Source organism: Gymnoscopelus braueri (genome assembly GCF_963280865.1).
Source record: "Gymnoscopelus braueri genome assembly, chromosome: 24".
NCBI classification, from domain to species: Eukaryota; Metazoa; Chordata; class Actinopteri; order Myctophiformes; family Myctophidae; genus Gymnoscopelus; species Gymnoscopelus braueri.
In genome coordinates this window covers 29,912,256-29,939,755 of record NC_137626.1, presented here as the reverse complement: position 1 = coordinate 29,939,755, position 27,500 = coordinate 29,912,256, and the positions used below count along the sequence as shown (strand labels likewise).

At 43.6% G+C, this 27,500-nt stretch overlaps 1 protein-coding gene across 1 annotated transcript in view; it reads left to right on the top strand.

Annotated features, from left to right (window-relative positions):
• Positions 1–5,569: 5,569 nt before the first annotated feature.
• klf7a (Kruppel like factor 7a) overlaps positions 5,570–27,500 on the top strand; it is a gene marked incomplete at both ends in the record, with an annotated part of 87,162 nt that continues 65,231 nt past the window's right edge. The window contains one exon of the mRNA XM_080422193.1: positions 5,570–5,671. Within this exon, the coding sequence (XP_080278319.1) occupies positions 5,570–5,671 (102 nt within the window). The remainder of the gene's footprint in view (positions 5,672–27,500) is intronic.

Below are 27,500 nucleotides of genomic sequence, written 5' to 3'. Positions count from 1 at the left end.
TTTCTCCCCCCCTTTTCTATTGCTTTCTCCGATAGGCTCAGGCTGCTCCCTGTCTTTTACCACCTCCACCTCTCTTTGGATCTCACACCACCCCTCTCTCTCTCTCCCTCTCCTCTGTCTTTCAGCACCCCGTTCCCCCATTTTAGGTGTCTCACCGCCTGTCTCTCTCTCTCTCGCTTCCCCCCTCCTCCCTCCCTCTCCCTCTCCGTCCCCCCCCCCGTCCCCCCAGATGAAAAGGAATGAATATGCGGGAGCTGACATGATTAGCAGGCTCGTATGCCCTGTGATGGATGGCACCAGTTCCATTATTAATACAGTAAAAGCAGCAACTGCCAGGTAGGAGCGAGCGTCAGCATTGACAATATAACGCTGTGTGCCCATGGATAATAGCCCCGTGCTTATTTTTTATCCATGATATGCATTTGGCCTTGGGACCCTCAATCGAGAATGGACGTAAAGATGAAAGCTCTTACCTTTTTTATGTGTTACACCGATACCAGATTGTGGTGTTGAGTCACTGCACATTGCGCACTGTGAAAATAAAAAATAAAATAATCCAAGTTGAATGATTTGAACTGGAATTGAGTCGTTTTGAAGTGGCAACGTTATCTCGCAATGAACCGGCGCTGCTCTTCAAGTAGATTTGAATCGGGATACCGTTCCAGTGATCTACGAGATCAGATTCTTTCCCTTGAAAACTAGATTGCAGACAGTAAAATCCTGCTGCTGTTTGAAGCTCTGATGTTTGCCGGCTACAGCCATAAAGGACGGCATTCATACTTTCATGACGAGCGTCTACAAATCATTTGAAAATATGCAAAACAAAGGAGCAAACAAAACCAAACCTGAATCAACCAGCGGAGGTCAACCTCTTTTTAACAACTTAACCCCTATGTACTTCACTGACCCGGGGTCCCCCTTGCAGGGGTCTATTCTGGGTCCCCTCCTTTTCTCCCTCTACACACCAAATGTCTTCGCTGTTGCGACACATAGCGAGCTTGTAGAGCCTGCAGCTTGTAGAGCTTGTAGATATTTTCGTCAAATGTTTGCCAATTTTTGCCAAATGCTCACCTATTATGAAATGCCCCGAACAGACATGCTAGGGTTCATGTGGTTAACCTCTTTTTAACCTGGAAGGGATCTCACCCTGAAGAAGACTCTATAGTCGAAACATTGATTTGTACATATATAAAAAATTAAATAAATGTGGCTATGACGTGTGCAACCTCTTTTTTTTTTACCTTAACCTCTTTTTGAGCCAACCGTCAACAGAGCCAGGTCACACAACTACAGTGCCATCATTGTTTCAGTTCTATGGTTATGCACCACCAGTCATTTTAGTTGCAAAGGCAGCAAACTGTGCAATCTTCCCTCAACAGTCAGTATATCAACCCATTTATAAAGAGTTAACCCTAAACTAAATGACTCACTGACACAGATAAACACACGGGGCAGTCACTCACTTTACAGTACATCATAGACTGGTGTGATTTGAGAGTGGTGATCATCAGTGCGGAGGTTGGATTACCCTTGGGACCCACACACACACACACACACACACACACACACACACACACACACACACACACACACACACACACACACACACACACATGCGTGCGCGCATGCGTGTGTGTGTACATTAAATATTTACGCTTCAGTCAACCGTGTGATGACAAGCTAAGCTGGACACTGTCGAGTTGTGTGTGTGTGTGTGTGTGTGTGTGTTTTTCTTTTGTTGTTGTTCTGGTTGGCGAGAGCGCACCACAGCGGAAGAGGACATGGTCGTGCTCGGTGCCCATACTTGCGTCCGTCGGTCTCGTTTCCCTACCCTCGCCTCTTTCTAACCCCCGTCTCTTCTTCTCTTTCTTGTAAAACACATTGTAAACCAAATATAGGTCTGTGTTACAGGAGAGAGGGTGGGAAGAGGTGGCGACAGAGAGAGTGAGAATGAGAGAGTCAGGAGAGAGAGAGAAAAACAGAGAGGCAGAGAAACAGGCAGGCCTATGAGAAATGGATAGATGTCAGTGGAGGTTGTGTTGCTCTCTCTCTCTCTCCCTCTCTCTCTCTCTCTCTCTCCCTCTCCCTCTCCCTCCATGTGGTGTAAATCACATTGCCAGGGCCCTGGTCCAGCCTACCAAAGCACTGTAATGAGATTACATTACAGAGACCTCTACATCACTTATTACTGTGTGTGTGTGTGTGTGTGTGTGTGTGTGTGTGTGTGTGTGTGTGTGTGTGTGTGTGTGTGTGTGTGTGTGTGTGTGTGTGTGTGTGTGTGTGTGTGTGTGTGCGTGTACGTGCGTGTGTGTGTGTTTGTGCATCTGTGTGTCTGACTCTTGGTACAGCATGTTGTGTGTGTGTGTGTGTGTGTGTCCAGTTTTTCACTCTTGGTTTAATTAATATTGAGGATTCTACCGTGCACCACTAATCTAGGCCTTCCACTGTCACGCGCACTTGGAGATTAATTTTAGGTGCTTATAGTCTTGACAACTTTTATACTCTTATGCCTAATTCATAATTGGTTGTACGACCATGTCACTGGCTGAATATCTGTTGTTTTCCACGAGCAGCACTGCCGTTTGACAAAGCATAAATGATGCTCGACTGTTTTAGAGTGTATTGAACTTGCACAGGAAGTCAAGACGTGCATTATCCTCCCCATCAAAACCATGCAAGAGCCATATTAACAATTGATCATATGCACTTAGTGACTTAGTAGCCAATATAAATTCTCCTTTCGTTATGCTGGCTACTAATTACATCATAGCCAACAGAAATTCTCCTTTAGTCATGCTACTTCCGTAATTACGTCCTGCTTTAGTTATGCTACTAATTACGTAACAGCCAATAGTTCTGAGTTAGAGTTAATCAGTCAGTGGATCAAGTTTGTTGACCGCTGTTCTAAGTTGAGCTCAAGTGAATCTTGTAACTTTACTTGTTCTGATTAAATGTTTTAGAATTGAGTTACTGCCTCTGAAGATACATTTTGCGTCAAGCTTATTGCCAAGAGCAGTGGTATAGCTACCGCTTTGGGATGGGACAGGATTTGACCATGTTGCACCCGTTTGTTTGACGCAACAGGATTCCACGTCCTCACACGTTGACCAGTGGTTCGCCTGACGGCTCGCTAGGAGTTGCCTCACGGGACTCAAGCCCACTTCTGACAGTGTGCCAGTCTTGTTTTAAATCAGTGGTTCTCAAACATTTTCATTTCAAGGACCCCGTAACTCTCATAGTTACAGACCTGTAAGGGTCCATTTAGACCCCCTCAAGGAACCCTTTAGCTCACTTTGAGGACCACTGTTTTAAATGTTTACGCGTTGGGAGTGAGAACGGCACTAGGTGGAGTGTGGGCGAGACGACCAGCGTTGAAAGATGACGGGGGGATTCCCATCACATCAAACGGGTCAGATTTTGCTCCATCTCATCACTCACTATACTTACGAGTGACAATATGTTGGGATTACAGGACAGGACAGAATATCAGTTTCTCAAATGGGCGTACCCTAGGGGTAATCAGAGGTACTACAGGGGGGTATGTGAGAGAAAGTGGAAAGTTGAAAAGGTATTTCACTATCATTTAATGATGAAACATTAACAAACTGTGTGAACCTGTTGATCTGCAAAGTGTTAAACCAAATCAAATTTGATAAGCACAAATTATGTCAGTTGTGAATTGAAAAGATCAAAAGAACACATATTTTCCCCTTAGGCCCTATGCTGTGTTATTTTGAACATCATTTGACATCAAAACTGGACTTTTATTGTCAATATGTTCTAAGCAAAATGTTGTAGTCCTTGGATTTTCAAAGCAGGGAGAGTGCAGCCAAAAAAGTTTGAGAACTAGCCTATAATTCGCTGACCCCAGGCAGGGGTCTCCTCTTTCCCTCTCCACCAAAATCTCTTTGATAAAAATCTGCAAGCTCACAACATGTGGAGTTGCAACATGCTGATGTTTGATGTTTTGGTTGATGTTTTGTGTGTTTTATTTTCTGTGCAGCACTTTGGTCAGCCTTTGGTTGTTTTAATAAATGACTTGGGACACGGTGAGAACATGCAAACTCCACAGAGAGAGGCCCTTTCGCCAACCCCACCTAGGGTATGGGCGCTGATCTGCTATTTTCTGCGAAAGCGTTCCCCACAATAACAGAAAACAGAAAAGACACTCGCATAGAGCCCTAAGGGACTCCGCTCAGGTTTAAGTGGTTAAAGTGGTCCACAGTGCATGGGGGCAACTGTCCCTACTGTTGGAGCCCTACACTCGTTGGCAGCACGCGATGTCGACAGCGCGACTCCTCGCCTCCGACTAACGAAGTAAACGCTTCATCCAAATCTATATACCCGTCCCATAAATAGCTCACCCTATCAAGCCGGCATTCGCACTGTGAGCGACGTCTCGGCAGAACCTACTCTGGTCCAGAGTTCTGCATGGCTCCTCCCCCCCGCACCTCGGCACCACTCTGAGAGGCGGAGCTCTGCGCCCCGAGCGTCAGCCCACATTTACCTTGTATGGACGCGCAGGGGGAGCTGACTGACAGCATTGCTGAAACCTCGTATCTCCCCCATAATATTGAAACTTTCTTTTGAATGTTTTTTGTTTTCCCGTAAATGAATATGATGCCCTGGACAATGGAAACAAGCCCCTAGGGCTTTTTGTGTTATCCTTTTAACAATCATTTTTAAACCGTAGGCCTGCCTCTGTACAATCTGCAAACTGTTAATAAAGTATTCAATCAATCAATCAATGTCCTACTATTTAAGTGGTGCAAGTATTGTACAAAAATAGCCACTCCACAAGCTCTCAATGTGTCTTGGCTATTTTTGCAATTTATTTTTATTATATTTTTAAAGTGTATGTCTGTCTTTGGGGTTTAACAATAAATTTAAATACAACATACAAAATACAAAATAAATAATAATACAATTAAGAAAATATTGAACCAATGAAATGTAACTAGGATAATAAAAATACCTCGCGACTCAATCATATTGGAACACAGGTCCGTGTGTCCCCCCCCCCCCCCCCCCCCCCCCCATTTCCCACCGATACGAGGTTTTTCCACCCGACAGTGTGACGGCTAAAGCATCCCCGCCACGCCTCCTCATTAAGCCAGTCTCCTCCTCCTCTGGCTCTTGATCAGCGGACCGTCATCCTGCCATACAGTCTGCATGCATGTGATGCATGCGCTCCGGAGCACCGCCGATACCCAGGGTAGAATAAGAATAATAACCATAAAAAGCATCGCGGACAGTGTGCACGCAAGGTGGCGGACAGACGTAGCCTGACGGATACACATGGAGCCTCCATCGCCCTAAAAAAAAAAAAAAAAAAAAAAAAAAAACTCTCCTCCAGACTTTTATATCAGTGACATCTCGCTCGCTGGTGTGATTTTTTTTTTTTACCTTGTCATTTATTATCCCCCTCATTATGGACTTAATATGAAAGTGGACGCAAAAGATTGATACAGCAAAACAAAAAGAAGAGAAGATACATTTTGTATTGTGGATCATTATTGTTGTTGTTTTTTTTTTATCGCGATTGACCGGAGCTGCACATTCTAAAAACATGGATGTTTTGGCGAACCATAGCATCTTCCAGGAACTTCAGCTCGTCCATGACACCGGCTACTTCTCTGCCATGCCGTCGCTGGAGGAGAACTGGCAGCAGGTGACTACAATATAATGCTCTTTATTCATTATTATCAGCAGGTGACTGATCACTGATCAGGGTGTGAGTGAGTAACATGCTGCTTGTGTGTCCGATGACCCATGCCATGCATGCGCCTTGATGCCAACTTTGAGTTCATCTAGACATGGATTGAAGACCACCATGTGGTTCTCAAAGTGAGGTCCGGGGACCCCCCCAGGGGTCCTTGAGGGGGTTCCAGGGGGTCCCCAGCCAAATGAGTTAGTTAATGTAGCACCAAAATCAGTGTAACCACTTAGTTTAAACATGTTGTTTGGTCAAATATGTTTTTTATTAAGAACAGATTACAAAATGTTATACAATTTAATGTACATTCTTTTTTTGTAGTTTAAACCAATTTTAATTCGATTTCTTTTTTTGAAAAAATCTGGAATGGGGTGGTCCTCGCTCCTCGGCCAAATTACACATCAATTTGGGGGGGTCCTAGACATGAAAATGTTTGAGAACCACTGATAGACCATGGATAATAAGACATAAGGGCAGATCATGGAAACACATCAACTAATCAGACAGATTATATCACTGGTAGCCCTAACCATTGAATAATTTGTGCGAGCATTCCATTTATATGATTAGATTACGGTGCTATTCGAGCCCTGCAAGGCTGTCAGATTGTATTTAGGAAGATGTGGATCTGACTTCCATAATAAAGATGGTCGTGAATAATAGATTCCTGCCGCCCCCCCCCTAGATTACTTAGAGTTGTGTGAACCCCCCCTCATGGGGAGGGAGGGATGGGGGGGAGGAGAAGCCCCTTGTCCTTATTTATAATGGATATTCTAACATGTCTGGCTTTTTCGTTCCGTCTTGGGTCCTCGCTCTCTTTTTTGAATGCGGTGTAAAATGTGGTGCGGCTGTTATAGTAGGCTACTATGCATGATAACCATGCAGAGAACATAGCTGTCATGATGGGTCTGGTGGTGATGACTGTGGTTCTGTTGCCTAATGCAGTGGTTCTCAACCATTTTCATTTCAAGGACCCCCCCCCCCCAGTTTGACATGCATTAAGCTACGGACCCCCATTTAATGGCATTTATATCTCAGGGATGGGACCCCAATTTATGTTGTAAAATCAATGTCAATTTAACTCTGAGAGTGTACAAATGGAACCAAATTGTACACTCTCTGAGTAGTTACAGACCCATAAGGGTCCATTTGGTTTGGTTCCTATCTATCATTTAGCTGGGGACCCCCTGGAACTCCCTCGAGGACCCCTTGGGGGTCCTCGAGGGAGTTCCAGGGGGTTGAGAACCACTGGCCACTTTGAGAACCACTGGCCTATCTTGGACACTTAGCCTAGCCTATAGTTTATATTAACCACTTGAACCCCCCCCCCCCCCTGTTCTTTAATAGTAAAACAGACCTGAGTTGCAACTGTGCTTGGACTGCTATTTTCCCCTCTATAGCCTATACGCTACATTTCTTCGCCAAAAATAGCCGATCTACAAGCTCACAACGTCTCATTGGAGAATGTTTGGGATGCTGATGCTGGGGTTCAAGTGCTTAAACGTGGGGGGTGGTGGGGGTAAAGGGAGGGGGTGGGGGGGATGCCGGTACGAGGACTATATAGCAGTCCTGAAACCACATGGCGGTGATGATGGATGCATGCGTGTGGAGACGCACCGGTCCAGCATGCATGCATGCAGGCAGCGTGCGTTGCGTGGCCATTATTACGGCGCTCACTTGTTTCATCTCTCAAAGAATTGCTATAAAACGTCTCTTTGTCTTTGATAGCAGACGTAATTCATATATAGCATATATATATATATTTTAAAATACACCAAAGAGGTTTATGTGTTTTATACTGTTGGCTGTTCTGTGCGTTACGCGCTGAAAATAGACAACCCCTTCTCAGCCGTTCCGCACCTGCAACATATTTGCTGGTGATGATGATGATGATGATGATGCTTTTCTGCTGTGTAGCCTACTTGGACTGACCGGGCAAAAAAATAAATAAATATAATTGCATATGAAATTTGATGCCTGTATTGTTCGAGCAACGCGGGGCTGAAATCGCCCCTCCCGTCCTGTCCTGTCCCATGCGTAAAGAGAGGCAGAGAGAGAGAGAGAGAGAGAGAGAGAGAGAGAGAGAGAGAGAGAGAGAGAGAGCTCTGCGTTCCGTGACCACAAGTGCAGCTCTCGCACTAATTGGCGTCCTGCCGCTAAACACTGACACACACTGTTTTTTAACATTTTCTCCCAACTCACCCATATCCAGTGCCCTTGAATTGTTAAATGTACAAGGTCGACATTGGCCTGCGGGCTCTGACACAGGCTATCATATCACACGGCTGCATTATACATTGTGATAACACCATGCAAAAACACCCAAGCTTTAATGCTCTATATGTAAAAAAAGAAGAAGAAAAAAAAAACACACAAAAAACATGGAGGGCTTTTTTATTTTTTTTTACTGGGCTGGAACTGTCAAACTGTAATCTGAGCAGAATGAATGTCTGTGCCCTGCTGTTTTTCTCTCCTTTATTTATTTATTTATTTATTTTAGACATGCTGCACATTCACATGCCTTTATGTGAATAGATATGCGTTCAGATAAAGAAATGTCAGATTCACAAGGCACACAGGGAAGGCATTTGACCCCCGCTGTCCTTCTGCCCTGCCACTTGGAATGCGCTCATTTCAGTTTTTCCTTTGAAGATGATTTGAAATCAATGAATAAAACATTGGTTAATCTGTATACGGTAGAGCATGTTATTACAATATACTGTAACTAGTACATCTGCTGTGGTTGGAGGTGGTCTCCTATGCTCTCCCATTGAGACATTTAGACCTTGGTGATGGGTAGGACACCTTACTGGTTGACAAGTAGTACTGCCTGAAGCTCATGAGCACAATATCTCCCCTATTAGTCAAGTGTCAATTTGCCTCTCTTGGATGAGCGGTATGTGGGAGACCCAGGTTTGAATCCTGGGTAGGACACATAAAAGCTATGGATTGCGCATCATCCTAACACATGGCAGAAGTCCTAGTTAATTATAGGAAATCACAGATAAAATGCGGGTGCAAGACCAACTGGGATGATGCTGTTTGTCTTTAGTGGAGTTGTTTTGCACTGTTGGCCCGTGGTTCTCTCTGGACTCTCTCTAAAGCATCTAGAACCCAGTTACTCCTGTTACAAGTCAATGCAACAAATATCTTGGTGTTATTTCTGTTCCCATCAGTGTATACAGGGTTATCGAGCGGCGGGGCGGTGGGAGGGGGGGGGACATTGGATGTGACGTTGTGTCCTCCTGAATGCGGGAGTCGTGGCGTACGCCGGCTCACTTTTAAAAGCTCTTGTCTATATCGTATAGGCCTGACATTGAAACAATTCCCTCCCCTCTGTATTCCGCGCACAATCCAGACTTGATGCTTTTATGGTTTCTGATGCAGAGATAGGAGGCCGTTGCTGTCAGTCCTAAATGGCTCCCGGAGATACGATGGGGAGAGTGATGACTGTGGCCCCTGTTCGTGTCTGTGAGGCATGAATCAGTTTGCTCATCGACGGATGGGGAGGAACACAGTGAAATGTTGAGTGTTCATTTAACCACATGAACCCTGGTGTCCCTATTATGGGCATGTCATAATAGGCGAACATTCGTCGAATATAGCATTATGTACAAGCTCACAACATGTCGCAACGTGATTCATTGTGAGTTTGTAGATTTGGTGTAGAGGTAAAAAAGGAGGGGACCAAGTATAGACCCCCGGGGGACCCCGGTCAACTAAGTATATAGGTTTTAAGGGGTTAACAATTTATAAGCAGAGGTTTAGAGCGGGGACCTGCGCTACTGCCGGTTTTCATCCTAGCTGTCTAAAATTGGGACTCAATTTAATTTAGACCCTGGACAGCAGGTGATGGCAATTGGCAATTAGCTACCTGGTGGAACAGAAAACTACAGTAGCAGCAGTCTGGGTCCTATAGGGCCAGCTTTGAAAACAAACCAGTGTTCCAAAATGTTCAGCTGTTGCATTTGTGGGGCCGATTTGCATTATTGACCCTAGCGTTTGTCAAAATTAATCCGTAATGTCCTAGTTATGGTACAGTTGATGGGTTCATAGGTGGGAGAAAACCCAATAGATTTGATTGACTCGCTGTAATCTGGTTCAAATGAGCCTGGTGGGTCTGACAGGAATCTGGAGTGTTCAATTCTGTTCTGTCCACAACATACTCGTTATTTCTCAAAACCACAATTTCCCAGCCGCAAACAACAATGTATTCAGGAAATGGACGTATCTTGTTGGGAGAAGCTATTTATTTTCTGGGTCTTTGTCTTTCCTATGACCCTGTTTTGTATTACACAAGTATATTTTACAGGTTTTTAGTTGATGCTACTCTCAACGGATAATGGATGAGTGAGTGGGCGATTCAGTGTTTTGCTCAAATACGCATGTGGTGCATTGTCTGTTGCCAAATCTGTAACCTTTTGGATATACAGGTCCATCTCTCCCTGGCACCCATTTCATATTCTTTTCACATTTGTTTTTAACCACTCAACCTGGCTTTTACTATTTTGGCTCTGTCATTATCAGTGAACATTTTCAAATTTGTCAGAATTTCCAAAATGTTAATATATTAAAAAAAATAGTGTCCAAACATTTCAACATTTCAAATAAATTCCTACAATTTCAAAAAATTTCTACAGGGTATACAGGGTGCTAAAAGTGGTTAATGTTTTATTCTTTCTTGCTGTCTTTGGCTCTGATTGACTTGACTTGGCACTGCTGTATAGGTAATATTAACTGGCTTGTTAAAGATCTCATTCAAGTGTAAAAAGTGAAAATGGTTTGATTGGAAGATGAGCTGAATGAATAACATTGTTTTTAGAGGACTGACTTCAGGCTCCACTGGCTGATAAACAGTGGTGGATCTACAAGTTATCGTGATGCAACGCATTGTGAACTTGTACAGAATAAATGGCACTTAAGGTGTTAATGTATGTTTTATAACAATAATCTAAATCTGCAAAGTAACTTGTAGCTAAATCAAATAATCGTAATCATAAAAAAGTACAATATTTGACTCTGAGATGTAGTGGAGTAGAAGTATCAAAGAGCAGAATTATCAAAAAATAGTCAACGCACTTCAAAATTGTACTGAAGCACAGTACCTGAGTAAATGTACTTGGTTACTTTCCGCCATTGGCTGATCCTCCTCCAATCTCCTCCTCCTCCTCCTCCTCCTCCTCCACAGTCCTTGACCCTGGTGGGGAGGAAGGTAAGAGGACACCGACGAATTTGCAGCCCGTCAATGACCTCAGGACACACTGTCTGCCCTGCAACAGAGCCCGGTCCCCAAGGCTTCACATGCACACGCGCATCATCATGACATAAACCATCCTCCTCAACCGCCTTACCCAAGCAAAATGGCAAAATGGCCGTGCGTGGCGTGGCGCTGCTGGCCTGCGCCGTGCTTTATGGGTTGCTCCATGTCAGTGGTTTTCAACCTTTTATCATGCCAAGGACCCCTAAATTGATATAAATTTGGCCGCAGACCCACATTGTGCCAGGGACCCCCCAGAAGCTAAGATTTGAGTTAAAAATGTTGGCTTTAGAAAATATATATATATATTCAAAGATATGCACACATTTTCAAGATTTTTCAAAAATAGCAGATCTACAAGCTCATACTGTAGCACTCGGTGCCGTGCTATGAGCTTGTAGATCTGCTATTTTTGAATAGCCAAAGATAAGTGGTTAAAATGATTGTGACGCAATGTTAACTAATTTCGCTGGGGACCCCCTGGTACCCCCCCTGGTGGTCCCCGGACCACTGGTTGAGAACCACTGCTCAATGTGGATATAGCCAAATCTTCCACAGACCCCGAGTTTTAGTAATGGTTGGCTGGATAGATAGATGGCTAGATAGACCTTTATATTATTGATCCCCGGGAGGAAATTCAGTTGTCATAGCAGCGTTGCAGAAAGGATGAAACAAAGATAGATACGGTACAGGTGAGGTTGGAGAACTAGTACAGAATAAGAAATGAGTAGCCGAACTCTGGTAAAAATAGGATTAAAACATAATACAAACAGACAGTATATAGATTAGTTAACATCTGACCTGGCCCTCTGTGCCTGGGCTGGTCTGGTGTGCATCATGTATTGGCCATCACTAGTAGGTGGAAATGGAGGCGTAGGCATCGTGTGCATTTTATCACCTAAAATGGCATATCAATTAGGGCTGCTATCTCACGATTCGATTCCGATTCTTGGGGTCACGATTCTGTTTTTTTCTGATTTTTTTCAAAACAAACGATTCTCGACTCAAAAACGATTCTCGATTCAAAACGTTTCTAGATTCAAAACGATTCTCGATTCAAAACATAGGATTTCAGGATCTACTTCAGTCTGCTGGCACGAAAGTCAACTGATAATAATGTAAACACACAAAGGCAAATCCAAGACAACAATTTTCTTTGTGTAAAATGTTTTTATTAAAAATAAATAATAATAATCGCGATTCGAGTATGATTAGATTTTTTCCCCACACCCCTAATATCAATAGACTTAAAGACCTACTGACTAACCAGGCCGTATGCACTTGGCCAGACCAAGTGACATAAATACATATCATGTGCAATCTATCACCAGTAAAATAGGCATATGCCTTAGTAGTTATGTATGTACTGAGTGTCAACAGTAAAGTGGATCAATACTGTATATAGGCTATAGTATAGGATGAGATGCTGTTTCCATTAGGACCGGTGTTCTGTCTGAGTGTGCGTGCACGTGCACGTCTTGTGCCCTCATGCGTTTCCACCCACACAATTGTGCCTGTGAAGATGTCTAAAGCCTGGTTTCTATTTGGTCGTACGACAGAAAACAGCCGATCCACAAGCTCACAACTCGCCGCTGACTATAAATTAAGCATAACTGTGCGCATGTATCCATACACTCGAGCATTTTCACATGTGGATATGGCACGTTCCCCTATGACCCGTGCATGCATCACATGTGTGCATGCATGCACGCATGCATGCGCACAGAATAGATGCATGCTCGCATTCTACGTCGTGGGCAGTGGTGTAAAGTAACTAAGTACATTTACTCAAGTAAAATTTTGAGGTACTTTTGCTTTACTGGAGTATTGCCAATTGTCTATACTCTTACTTTTACTCCATCCACTACATCTCAGAGACAAATATTGTACTTTTTCTCCACTACAATTATTTGAAAACTTTAGTTACTAGTTACTTAAAGATATAAATTATTAAATTATAATAAAAAAAATCATTAACCACTTTAGCCCTATTTTATACATAGGCTATTTGAAAATAGCCGATCTACAAGCTCACAATGTGTTGCGATGGGACGCATTGTGAGCTTGTAGATCTGCTATTTTCAAATATTTTAGTGCTTTTACTTTTGGTACTTTAAGTACATTTTGATACCAATACTTTTGTACTTTTACTCAAGTGCATTTTGAATTCTGGACTTTTACTTGTAACAGAGTACTTCTACATTGCAGTATTGATACTTTTACTAAAGTAAAACATTTGAGTACTGCACGTGGGCGACTGCATCTCAATTCGCGTCTCCATTCGTGCGAAGGGGGGGGGGGCATGCATTGCGCGTGTGTGCACGTGCCCGTGTGTACAGCAGCGGCAGTGGCGGCGGCGGTGGGCGTCCGGGGAGGACACAGAAGGTGGAGGGAAGTTGCCGAGCACGCACTTTTTCTCCCTCTGCCGCAGGGTTTCACATTTCACAGTCCGGTAGGCTCGAAACCCCCGTAGGAACAGACATACAGTATACAGACACAGACACAGAGACAGTCCGTCAGTAAGACGAGGGGCACGGAAAAATAACAACAAGCGAAGGAGGGAGGGAGAAGAAGAAAAAGACGGAGAGAGAGAAGGAGAGAGAGGCACACGGATGGAAGCATTTCTTATTAGGTGGAGGTCACCCGGAGCGGAGTGTCTCCTCTCATAGTGGCGTGTTGAAAAAGCTGAGGCCAGATTTCACCCTGCTGCGTCTGTGTGTGGGTGTTTGTGTGTGTGTGTGTGTGTGTGCGACAGCTTCGGCCACCCCCTCGCTGACCTGCTCCACTGTCGCTGAAGACTATGAGTTCTGGTTGAGGGGAGAGAGAGAGTGCGAAAGAGAGAGAGAGGAGCAAGGAAGAAGATTGCATCCCTGTTTAGTGTGTGCGCTAGCGTGTGTGTGTGTATGTGTGTGTAAGCATGTGCGTGCGTACGCGCACGCGTGCCTATGCGTCTGAGTGTTATGTAATCCTCAGTAGGCCACAGCTGCTCTCGCACTCACACATACATGCACACACATGCACACACAAGCAGGAAAGTGCAGCCAAGTAACCCCGTCACCCCAACCCCCCTTTTCTCTCTCTTTCTCTCTCTCTCTCTCTCTGTAGCTTTGCTTTCCTCATATAGAATCAGTGCGGTATGGATTTTTGATTTCTGCAGAGTTGTGTTGTGTAAGAGCAGAAGGGCTTGTGAGTTTTCTCCGTGCCATGCGCTCCTGGAATGTGTCACACTCGAACACACCGGCAGATCAAACAAAGGTATATACGTTAACCACATGATACGGCTGGGCGATATGACTTAAACATCAATATCACGATTATTTCAAAACTCAAGAAGGTTTACTTTTGCCTCACTTACGATTAAAGAACGACGAATAAAGATACAATAGTGAAAATAGCAGATCTGACACATTGTGAGCTAGACCAGCTCTTTTCACTATTCTTGTATACCACTATCACTTTGTATAACAAAGTATAATTGTATAACAGGGTTGAGTCAGACTTATTCATTTAGATTGAAATTTTTTAAAATATTTTTTTTCGTGTTGATTCTTTAAATAGAAACAACATAATAAACCATGCTTCTTGATTAATCGACTAACTTATATGAGCAACATTAAGTTAGTTATCGGTTCTAAATATCAGTTTCAATTTCGATGAATTGACCAGCCCTATGCCGTAATAGGCAAACATTCCGCGAAAATAGACCTCATGCGGTGAAAACAGCCAATATACAAACTCACAACGTGTTGCAAGTACATAGGGTCTAATAGGTAATAAGAATCCTTTACAAATGTATTTTCTTCATATTTCTTTTCATGGTTTGCACAATGTACAAGAGCGTCTCCTCCCCCCCCCCCCTGCACAATGTATTCTTGTTTCATATCGGCGAGCTGGGGTGACATCTTAGAAAATATTATGTGACCTGTGGAGGAACAGCACAACCTCATGATGCTCAGATGGCCTATATGATATTGAGTCAGGACAATGATGTTTTCTTGCCTCCAAGCAGAAGAGCGGTCAGAAGACTTTGAAGGGCGGGAGGCCGCGTAGAATCTGTTTAGCACATCTCAACCCCATGACACGTCCGCGCATGAAAGCGAGCCTTTGTGCGGTGCGCTTGGGAATGCCTCGAGTACATTTCCACCGCAAGTTTATAGGACTGTATTCTGTGTATCAATTCTGAGGAAAATAGAGTAGAGCTCTAAGTTAATGACATTAATTAACATGTATGGCTAAATTATAGACACACAACTGGGGATAGATTGTGTATGTACACTTTGATCTATCCCCTGTACGTTACTACCTGTTTTTGTGTTGGTGTTTTTTGTGTTTTTTGGGCGGTGAAACCGCCCCTATATGTGAGGTTTGGATATTTGCACACCAAATCCTGCGCTGTGATTGGCCACAAATATACCCCCCTAACCCTGCACCGAGATTGGCCAATCACAGTCTATTCAGGACTGTGATTGGCTAGGGAAACATGACACATGTGCATAGCCCTATAAATAGGACCATAACTTAAAAAAAAACATAAATGTGTTTTTTTTAAGTTATGGTTTCTTCCATCACTTCTTCCATCACTTCTTCCATCACTGTGATGACCACTGTGACCACACCGCCCACTTCACACTGGGTGTGTTTTTTTAATCTCTTTTTAGATATAAGATACATCTATCTATCTGTCTGTCTATCTGTCTATCTGTCTATCTATCTAAATGAAGACATTACTGGAAATGTTCAGTTTGGATATTGAGCAGTCACAGTCTCTACGGCAAAACTTGTCGGCTAGCTTACAGGTTTTTTATTGCTATTCTACTTGACTAATTCAAACAATATTTTGTTTATGCGTGCACGGCACTGCACGCTCATTTGTACAGTACATGTAGCCCTATTATGCATGCTTTATTGCATTCTTTTTGTCAGGGGTGTAGCTGTGCATTTGCATTTGTGTGCTGGTGTGTGTGTGCGCGTGCGTGCGTGCGTGCGTGTGCGTGCGTGCGTGCGTGTGTGTTTTCACCTGTGTGCATAAGTGCACACTCATGTGTACTTGTATTACATAGCCTATTGTATTATCACAATATTTGTGTCAGCAATTGTGTAGCCATTTGTGCATCTCCGTATGCATGTGTGCGTGCGTGTGGCATCCGTCCTCATACATAAGTGGTAGAGAAGCACACGCACAGACACGACTCCCCCCCCACCCCCCCCCACCCCTGACCCAGTAACATCCATTCGGCGGCGGGTGGCGGCGGGAGGCGTCGACTGAACTCCGCCGGCTGCATCTCTCATCACTCACGCCGGCCGAGGAGTGATTGCCTGTGATGGGCGGCCCCGCTCCGGCTTTATGGGCGCTGATGAAAAGGTGTGTAACGCTGATGAAAGAGCGGACGGGGAGAGGATGTATTCATTTGTCTGCCGTCAACTTCCCCTCTCTCTCTCTCCACTGAGGGGAAGGAGTCGGCGCCGCGGAGGGGCGAGAGGGAGGGGCGCAGGAGGTAGATGGATGTGTGCGTGTGTGTGTGTGTGTGTGTGTGTGTGTGTGTGTGTGTGTGTGTGTGTGTGTGTGTACTTGTATCACTATATATATTTATTTGCGAGAGCCAAATGTCCCCACAATTATAGTAGAATATGAGCAATAGACCATTGAGGACCATTTTCCTGGCACTCACAAGATAAATGGCTCTACGATGTTTAGATTTAGGCTTGATTTATACTTAGTTGTGCGATGCCGTCACACAGCCAAAATAGCAGATCTACAAGCTCACAATTTGTACTTGTAGATCAGCTATTTTGGGGGGCGTGACACCGGCACGCTATTAAACTCAAGCTTTGGGGTTAAAAATGACCAAAGAAATTTAGCTTTTATAAAAATGTTGATGTCCTCGCAAGTGTAGTAGTAATTCAAACGTGTGTGTGTGTGTGTGTGTGTGTGTGTGTGTGTGTGTGTGTGTGTGTGTGAAGAGGAGGAGGAGGAGGGTGGATGTACTGAACAAGCACATCTTTATGTATAGGTTCTGTCAGGTCCCCCCCCCCCGCCCCCCCACACTACCCACCACCCTCCACCCCCCCCACACACAACCTTCCCCCGAGTTTGATTAACAGTGAGGAGAGGGGCCAGTCGTTTCGTTTTGATGTTATTTTATTATTTTATATTTTCTCTTGCTTCGCACCGGCACACATGGCTTTGGCGATGACTTCCTCGCATCATTTGAGGCGGAATCCGGAAGCCATAACAGCACCTCGCTGGCGATCCGGCATGCTTCACTGCCACCGTCTAGCTCGGAGGGGGGCATCGTTTGCTTTAATATTTGGAATTGCTACCGACCTCTTCCTTTCTATTCCTCTCTTTTCTCTCTCTCTTTCTCTTTCCCCTTCTCTCTCGTTCCTCTGTTGCGTATGTGTAACATATTGACATATTGTGAGATTCTCAAGGGGGTTTTGCAATGAGTCAAGACCACATATCGCCTTGTTTAATTTTGCTTGCTCTCCTCGAACCTACATTTAAAAATCAATTTGTCCTCCAAAGTTGCACCTGTGGGAGCATCATGCAATCAAAATGTGGCACGGTACTGAACGATTTCTCAGGGATATTTTCGCTTACAAAAAAAAAAGGTCCACTGTGTGCCCACTCTTTGGGCCCTGCGGGTTTCTCGTTTTGGAAAGCCGCGAGGCATGTCGGTGCATCCTGATAATGCCCAGGCATTCAAACGCCGTCCCGGCATTCTAAAACTGTCATTGACCGTGACATGCCAAACATAGCAAGCCCCGTCCTGCAACACCTGTTGCTAGGCAGCCTTGGCAAGCGGCAAGCGCTGGCATTGGCCTATTTGTTTGTTTAGCTGTCAATCCGGAGAGAGGCTAATCCCGCCCCCCATGGGACGCCCGGCCATCCAGAAACCGGAGAGCGAGCCATGTGGCCCGTCCCTCGCCAGGGAGAGAGAGAGAGAGAGAGGGAGAGAGGGGGGGAGAGGGAGAGAGACGTGGAGACATGAAGCAGGCTTTGGTAGGGGGAGGAGAGACAAGGGCAATTTGCCCTGAGTAAACACCGTTGCTTGTTGTTGTCATCGGTAGCTAGTCATCAATCACAGGCCTAAGCTCTCGGCGGTGACAGCGACAAGGACGCCGCCGCGCTCTCAAAATGGCCCGGATAGTTTATAAAAACCCAGGCAGCCTTCGGGCGAACGTCGCTAGTGAAACGGGGCCTTCAGCGAAACATCATGCTGAACAGGGTAGGCCCGAGGCGTTAGCAAACTAAGCGGCTGCTTAGTTCGCTGGGGGCCACTGGGGGACCCCAAGCAAACAAGGAATATATGTATTTACATTTATTATTTACATTGCCACATGGGTATATGAGAACTTACCATTTAAGACCGATGTACTTCATTGACCTTTTTCCCAGATCTCTTCACCGAAAATAACGGATCTTCAAGCTCAGCTTGAGATTCTAGATCTGCTATTTTTAATGAATGTTCGCCTATGCCTGCCAAATGTTCGCCTAATATGACATGCCCAGAATGGGGACGCTATATTGTTCATGTCATATATATTAGACTTTTCCACGTGCATACTGCAAAAACAAAAACAAACTCGTCTACCTGAAGAACCTGTCGGAAAGGTGAATTAGGTTTTATCTATCAAATATCTCAAAACATGACAGTGCTTTTTCCATTTCCCAGAAGTCTTTCTTCAGTAAATGCCTTCTGCACAAATATGAAACACAAAAACAGCATCACAAACACAAAAAAACTGTTGACTATTTAGAGAGGTGACATTCAACAATTACAGCAAACACAACAGCAGCTTATTCATTGTCAACCAAGAACCTGAAAAGCACAATCTAAAGATGAAAATGATTTGTGTGTTTGTGTCCACGTTACAGTAAAGTAATCGCCGATTTCATTCTTAGAATTAAACAAATGGAACAAATGGCCGGTTTAGGTGATCAATATAAACGTTCTGCTTTGTAGTCACACAAAGCACCTGCTTGACTCTGGTAAGTGATGGTGGAACACTGTTGTGTTTTGTAAAATACATCACTAAACAGGCCATTAGAATTATACTTTCAGGCTTAAGCCATTAAAACCGGAAAAGCATCTGTGTCATTTTATACTTTAGCTATTCAAAATGAGCTGATCTACAAGCTCATAGCACGTCACTTTGTGCCACGCCACAAACTTGTAGATCTGCTATTTTTGAAAAATCGTGAAAACGTGTGCAAATCTTTGAATATATATACTTTTAAAGTGAAAATTTGTAACTAAAATATTTGCTTCTGGGGGTCCCAGGAACAACATATTTTCAAGTGGGGGTCCGCAGCCTAACACATATAGTTTTGGGGGTCCTTGACATGAAAAGGTGTGAGCACCACTGATATAGCAACATAGGTTTTTCAGAAAACCGATCGGCCTCAGGTCTTAATGGGTTAAAGCCCTGTGTTTACATAACAAAACCATGTTTTTATTTTTACCCATCATTTCCCTGTATCCCAGCAGTTATCAGCCACTGGAGTAGTGTTTGGTGGTGTTTACCTGCAGGAACACACTGCCCTCTTATCTCTCTGTATTGTGGTGTTTTCACTGTTTGTTTTGGTAGATGGGGATGTTTTTGGGGCAACCAAAACAAACAGTGAAAGCACCAAAATACGATGAGAGGGCATTGGGCAATGTGTTTCTGCAGGTAAACACCACCACACTACTCCAGTGGCGGATTACTGCCGGTAATACAGGGAAATGATGGGTAACAACTCATTATACATTGTTTTGTGATGTAAACACTGGGCAAAGTTACACACTTTGCCTTTAATACCTGGAATCAAGTGTTGAGACTGTATCATGCCATAGGCCGCTGGTGGTCAATGTTATGTCTAGAGACCATCAGTCCAAATGGACCCTTACAGGTCTATATCTCTGAGTGTAGAAATGATAAAGGGGTTTTACAGTGTTTTAGGGTTCCAGTATAGTTTAGTTCAGTGATTCTCAAACTTTTTTTTTTAATTTCAAGGACCCCCAGTTTGATATGCATTAGACTACGGACCCCCATTAGATTCCCCCCACCCCCTTTTTTTTCTTCTCTGAGACCCCATTCTACACTGTAAAATCAATTAACTGTGTTAATTGTATTGGTCCATTTGGTTCCATTTGTACACACTCTCACAGTTACAGACCTGTAAGGGTCCATTTGGACCCCCTGGTGGTCCCCAGGCCTGATGTTGAGAACCAGTGCCATAGGTTCTATGCCAGTAGTTAGTTCTCAAACCTATTCGTGCCAAGGACCCCCACATTGATATATATTTGACCGCAGACCCCCATCTGAACAGTTTTTTTTTGTGCCAGGGACCCCCAGAAGAGAAGATTTTTGTTAAAACATTCGAACTCATTCGAAATCTTTGAAACACTTTAAAGATTTTTTCATAGCAGATGTACAAGCTTATATATCTGCTATTTTTGAATAGCCAACGTATAAATGGATAAAATCCTTAAAATGATCGTGATGCTGTATTAACACATTTAGCTGGGGACCCCCTGGAACCCCGCCCCCCAAGAACCCTTGGGGGTCCCCGGACCCCACTTGGAGAACCACGTCTCTATATGCTTTCCAGGCTGCTGTAGAACAACAGCCTACGCTCCCGGTAGCTGAATTACCCATCATGTCGGGCCTTGTTGAGTTGTAAAGGCGGAGCGTGCTTTCATAAAATACTTTTTAAAAGGTCGTCGGATCCCCTTGAACTGAGATATTGTGGATGCGAGGCCATTTGTCTTTGTGTCTGCTACTGGAGAGAGATCCCGAAAAATGCACGGTTCTTTATTACTTGCACTGTCTGCTACTTGAGCACATACTCAAAGTTGTGTGTGGGTGTGTGCTCGCGCACGTGCGTGCGTGTTTTCCATCCACAAGGTGAATAGAAGTGTAAATAGAAGTTTATGTATTATGCAGAATACTCTCGTGTGTGTGTGTGTGTGTGTGTGTGTGTGTGTGTGTGTGTGTGTGTGTGTGCGTGTGCGTGTGCGTTGTCTGTTTGTGTGCAAACATCAAACAAACGCATGTGTGTTTACGTATACGTAGATTGTTTGCATACAGGCACTACAGGCTGTGGTGGTCAGTATGCAAAGCCAGCAAACCTTGTGGCTCCGGGCATCCGTGTGACCTTTCGCCCTCTCGCTCGCTCCTCCCATCCATCTCTCTCCCATTCATGCCCCCGTTCCTGCTTATCTTCCTCTTATCACGCCATCTGTAGTTGAATTATATAAAGAAACTGCAGTTTTACTGTGTATAACCCCATTACTATCTAAACCACTTAGTAGTCAGTGCAGTGGTGGACAATGTACTCGACCCCAGTACTTGTGCCAAAGTCGTCATTCCGTTTCCATTTATTGTCTGCATTCAAATAGTGCTTGACTCACATTCAGATTCACTTTCAGATTCAACTTTATTGTCACATCACAGGTTCACTGGTGTAAAATAAAAAGTGGGTGAAATTCTACGTCGTACAAGCTCCCAATCCCGTCATTTTCAGTTTCAAGAAGGGGGTAACTAACAAATACAGAATAAAAGAAACAAGGAACACAGGTGTAGGTCATATTATGTAAATATTTTATGAGCAATGTCAACTATATACATACGGTGCATTGTTAACAAAAACAGATGTATAGGAATAGTTGAATAGCATAGATATAGAAACAGTCCTTTGTGCATATAATCTCTAAGAGAGACATCACTTAGCAGCAGGTATAGTATGTGTATAGTACAGTATAAGTGTACAGTACAATAAGTGACCTTATTCAAATATATACACATGGGTTGTCTAGATCACTGTTTCCCAAACAGTGGGTCGGGACCCATTTGTAGGTCGCGGATTCATTTTCATGGGTCACGAGTGAATATCCCTTTATCTTTGTCATTAATTATTGATATTTTCAAAGATTTTCTAAAGATTTCTAACCCTTTTCAAAAAAAGAATTTCATGAATAGAATACAAATAATCAAAGAAATTCTCTAAATTAGAAAACAAATGTTTAAGGAGTAGTGAAAATAGCAGATCCACAAGCTTGTAGATCTGCTATTTTCACTAGTTTGGGTCCCGGGTAATCATTTCATTTATCTTTTGGGTCTTGAGCTAAAAGGTTTGGGAACCACTGTTCTAGATTCCTTTTCTCCAAGAGAGTAGCATTGCCAGCTTGTTAGAAGTAATTGTATCCTGTAATAGCCTGGAGTTAAGCTGTTTTTTATTCATGTCTCTTCTCCCCTCTCCCAATGATCTCTCTCTCTCCTTCTCTCTGTTCACCTCTCTTTGCATCTCTATATCGATATCCATCTCCTTCTGTCTATATGCTACGGCTAGGCAATTAACCGAAAATACATAGAAACCCACATTTAGAACCAATAACTGACTTGATCTTAAATAATCAAGAAGCAAGGTTTTAAATGAATGTATTTTATTTCTTATATATCAATGAACCCACACGAAAAAGTTCTATTAGATTATTTATAATCAACTTAATCGATTAAGTCTTGATTAACCACTTAAGCTATGTATTATACTTTCTTTACAATGCCCTGTATTATACTTTGTTTACAATAGCCGATCTACAAGCTGGCGACGCGTCGTAGATCTGCTATTTTCACTAGTTTAAAAAATTATTCATTAATCATAATCGAGGCACAAGTCATTGTGATTTGATTTGAAGTCATATTGCACAGCCTGTCTGCCTCTCTCTCTCTCTCTCTCTCTCTCTCTCTCTCTCTCTCAGTAGTAGTGCTATTTGCTGCCATTTACTTGTAATGCAGTGCATCCTGTCTTGCTCTGGCAGCTCCCCGCTGGGACAGAAAACGAAAGGGAGGGAGGGGAGGAGGGAGGGAGGGAGAGATGGAAAGACAGAAGATAAATGGAGGAATAGTGAGTGGAACTGGTGCAGTGTTTCTCTCTGTGTCCCGGACCCCCAGAGGCATGTCAGGGGAACATTACGCGGGATGCCAAATGAAAGTTACTGGCATCTGAGGCAGCGGCCGAGTGGTTTAACCCCGGGACCCAAATTCTTCTTGACCACGAGGTCAAGACCCAGTAGGCTAGATTGGCTCTAAAACAATGGTCTTTTTTTGTATTGAAGTTGTTCTTTGTTCGCAAATTCATCACCCCCTCTCACAGACCACGTTTTTGGTCCTGTTAGTTGAGAAACACTGGCCTAAGGCCATGTCTCCTTTTTTCAAAATATTGCACTGGGAGAAGTGAATTGGCCTCGGTAGTACTAGGATAATGTAACCACTTAAAATGTTGTTGCCGGGCAGAAACCTTTTATCTCCATATTTAAATGTTATGTTTTTTCATGAAATAATACCCTACCTCGTCACACTACAGTGTCACACAACAGTAGAAAAAATAGCGGATCTCCAACCCTGTATGCTATTTTTGAATTAGAATCGTGAAAATTAACAATTTTCGATGTATGAGATTTCCACCCGACAGCAACGATATACTTCTTTGACTGGTGTCCCCCAGGGGTCTACTGTAGGTCCACTCCTTTTTTCCCTCTAGAGGCAAGTGTTGAGGGGAAAAAGGATTCGTGAAATATCTTCGCCAAAAAAATAAAATACTGATCTGCAAGCTCACAACGCGTTGTGTTGCAACATGATGTGAGCTTGTAGATCTGTCATCAGCAAACGTTTCACCCCTAGAATGGGGACACTGGGGTTCATGTGGTGTAACTGGATTCTTGGATAAAAATATGAGGGGGGAAAAAAGCGTTGCATTGCAAACAAATGAAACAATTAAATGATCCATGTCCTTGGAGTGCAAATTCAAAGAGAGCGGGAGCCTGGAGAGTTAGATGAAAAAGCCTGGAATCCAAGGCTGGCAGGATAAAAATGTTTGGGCCTGTTAGTGTTCACCAGATTGAGGAGGGGCGGTTTCACCTGAACGGTTGTTATTTTTTATGTTTATGCTCGCAAGAAAATTATTCTGAAATTATTCATGCTCAGACATCGGGCTGGGCAATTAACTGAAGATGTATCGAGAAGCAGTATTATCTATTTCTTATAGCCTATATCAAGGAATCGACACGAAACAATTCTACCCGATTGTTCATCATCGACTACATTGACTAGTATGATTAACCCTTTAACCCTGTAGTATACTTTGTTGTACAAAAGTGGCGTATGTAGCCGATCTACAAGCTCAAAACGCATTGCATCGCGGCAAGTTTTGAGCTTGTAGATCTTGTATAATCGTGACCTCACCAAATAAGCACGGGAGTAGTGCAGACTAGCATGCACACTGACTGTATACTATGTCCCAGTGTACATACATGCTGTATTCATGGCACACATGCACGTGCATATTACAAACATATTACACAATATTACACATTTGCATTGACTTTGAATTGATTCTGTTCATATATTGTGCAATGCTGAAATTGTACATAAATGTACATGCATACATATAAATGTAGAGTAGTCCTGCCTTATTCCCTTAGTAAGGGTGGATTCCCTGGCAATATCATGCACATATATACATACATACATACATACATACATGCATACATACATACTGTACATACTACATACGTGCAGTACATAGCTGCATATTATGCTGAGTATGTATATTGCCATGAACCAAATGTGGGATCAGTGAATTTTTATGGTGTGTTGATAAGATAAAACTTTATGAACTCCCCGAGGGGACATTTGGTATAGGGAAGAGGGGCTGAGATGACTTTACAGTCTGCTAAAGCGTTCAGACAGCCAGGGAAAAGTGCCCTTCAGCGCTTTAATGAGACCTGTGGGAAGAGCCATTCATCAGCGCCGTGCACAGCGCACCCCTGTTCTGTTCCCCATTGTTCTGCCACGGCGTGCAACCAGGACCGGGCGCGTTGTTCTAAAGTTAATGACGGCCCGGCGAACCTGCCTTTGATTAGAGGCATCTCCCGACGCTAATTAGCAATCGGTGCTCCAAAAGACATCTGTGGTTACATGAGCCTTGGTTCCCCGTGTGTGTGTGTGTGTGTGTGCTAGAGCCCGACCATTACTGTATATCAGTTTGCGCCACTATTTCGGACATGTCGTTGTAGGGGGAAAATGAATCAAAATTATAAAGAAATAGCAGATCTACAAGCTACACGTTGCACTGTAACACGTTGTGAGCCTGTAGATCAGGTATTTTTGAACATTTCTGACTAGAGTACAAGCTAAATAAAATAAATTGTAGCTACAGTTCTCAAACTCTGAAATTTTGACAAAATAACGGTCAAAACATCGGTGGCATCGGACTCCAAAATCTGGCATCGGTCAGGCTCTAGTGTGTGTGTGTGCGTGTATGCTCGCTCCTGTTCTTGTGAGGACATTTGTAAAGAAGGACCAAGTAATATCCTAGAAAGCAGGGACATGTTTTTTTCTGGGTCCTTACTTTCCCAGAGGCTGTTGTCAGGCCTATGGTTTAGTTTTAGCAATATAGGGTTGGAAACAGGGTCAAATGAATGTTTAGGTAAGGTTACAAATAATGGAAGAGTACAATGACGCGTGTGTGTGTGTGTGTGTGTGTGTGTGTGTGTGTGTGTGTGTGTGTGTGTGTGTGTGCGTGTGTGTGTGTGTGCATGCACGAGCATACTCGCGCGCTCCTGTGTGTTTGTTTTAGTACATATGCTTTAAAAGTCAAATCTATTGTGAATTCCGTAAGCTGTGATTCCATCTAAATATTGGGTTCGGAGGGTTTGTTGAGTATATCCAACAAAATGAACAGTTTAAATACTAAACTACATATTTTATGGCTATTCCAAAATAGCTGCTCTACAAGCTCACAGCGCGTTACACAGTACGCTGTGAGCTTGTAAATTTGCTATTTTCGAAAGATGGTGACAAATTATGACAAATCTTCTCTTATGGGGGGTCCCTGGCACATAATCATTTCAAATGAGGGTCTACGGTCAAATACATATCAATTTAAGGGGCCCTCGACATAAAACCGGTTGAGAACCACTGGTGCTTGTGCGCTTCACTTACACGTCGAGTGTAAGACAGCCCCCATTAACCACGACTCCCGGTATTTCATAACCAGCGGGGTCGGGCGACCGAAAGCTTGGGGGTGAGATCTTCCGATGACAGCACAGGAAAATAATTTCACACTACGTCGTCCCGCGCTCGTCCAATTTACTACCGTGTGTGTTATCCAGTCTATTGACCCACATATTATTTCGTTGTAAAATGATGCCAATTAGTAAAGCCAGTCGCCGGTGGCTGTGGTCTGGCTGCCTCCCTCTGCTCCAGCGGGGAAACTTATTTGGGTCGGAAGCTATTTTCAGCCTCTGATGTTGCCAGGAATACCTTGGGGAGAAGCCACTGTTTTATAAGAGAGCACATCAATAATTTTCACTGGCGTTCTGTCTGTGCGTGCGTGTGTGCGAGTGTGTGAGTGTGTGAGTGTGTGTGTGTGTGTGTGTGTGAGTGTGTGAGGGTGTGCGTGTGTGCGTGTGTGTGTGTGTGTGTGTGTCGGTCAGTGTGGGTATTGTGTGTTTGTCTTTGTACATATGTGATCGGGTACGTGTGTGAAAGTGAGTGACAGAAGAGAGACGTGTGTGTGTGTGTGTGTGTGTGTGTGTGTGTGTGTGTGTGTGTGTGTGTGTGTGTGTGTGTGTGTGTGTGTGTGTGTGTGTGTGTGTGTGTGTGTGTGTGTGTGTGTGTGTGTGTGTGTGTGTGTGTGTGCCCATCATGTTCAGCGGAGCAAGTCGTGCATGTGTGTGTGTACTTAAGTCTTGGCTCATCTGATCTGTATCCTTCAGCTCCCACTAGCCAGCCAGGCATGCATGCACTGTGCCCCCCCCACCCCACACACACACGCACACACATGCACATCGCATACATGCACGCACACATGCACGGCTCTCTTAAGTAGACAATGCTCATAACACATGCTGATTCAAATAGTCTCTATTATGACTTAGTGAGGAGGTATTCTTTTTTAGTCTATTGTATCTTTTCTGGATGAAGGCCCACTTGAAAGAGTTTGTGCTAAGTGGTCAGATGGGTGGGCCACGTGCATTTTCAGAGCATGTTTAGCCTTAATGATCAATTCATCTTGTTGGGTTCCGGCTTGGATCAATGGAAGGAGTGGAATTTCCAATTTATCGGCATCACAGTGAAAACAGGTTTTGTTTCAGGGTTTTAAAGAACAAATACCTATTTTACATTGTAATATATATATATATATATATATATATATATATATATATATATATAATATATATATATATATATACACACAGTATGAATGTTATATTATCAATAGAATCTAGTGTTTTACCCAATTTTGGGGGGCTCATTTCCAGTATCCTCATGGCCCACCAGTGAGCCCCGGACCTCAGGTTTGGAATCCCTGGTCTCAATGTCACTCAATGTCCACTTAGAATTAATCTCACGGAATCTTTTAGTCTGTCTGTCTGTCTCTGTCTCTCTCTTACTTTCACACACACACACACACACACGCACACGCACACGCACACGCACACATCACACACACCGATAAAATGCACTCTGGCTTAT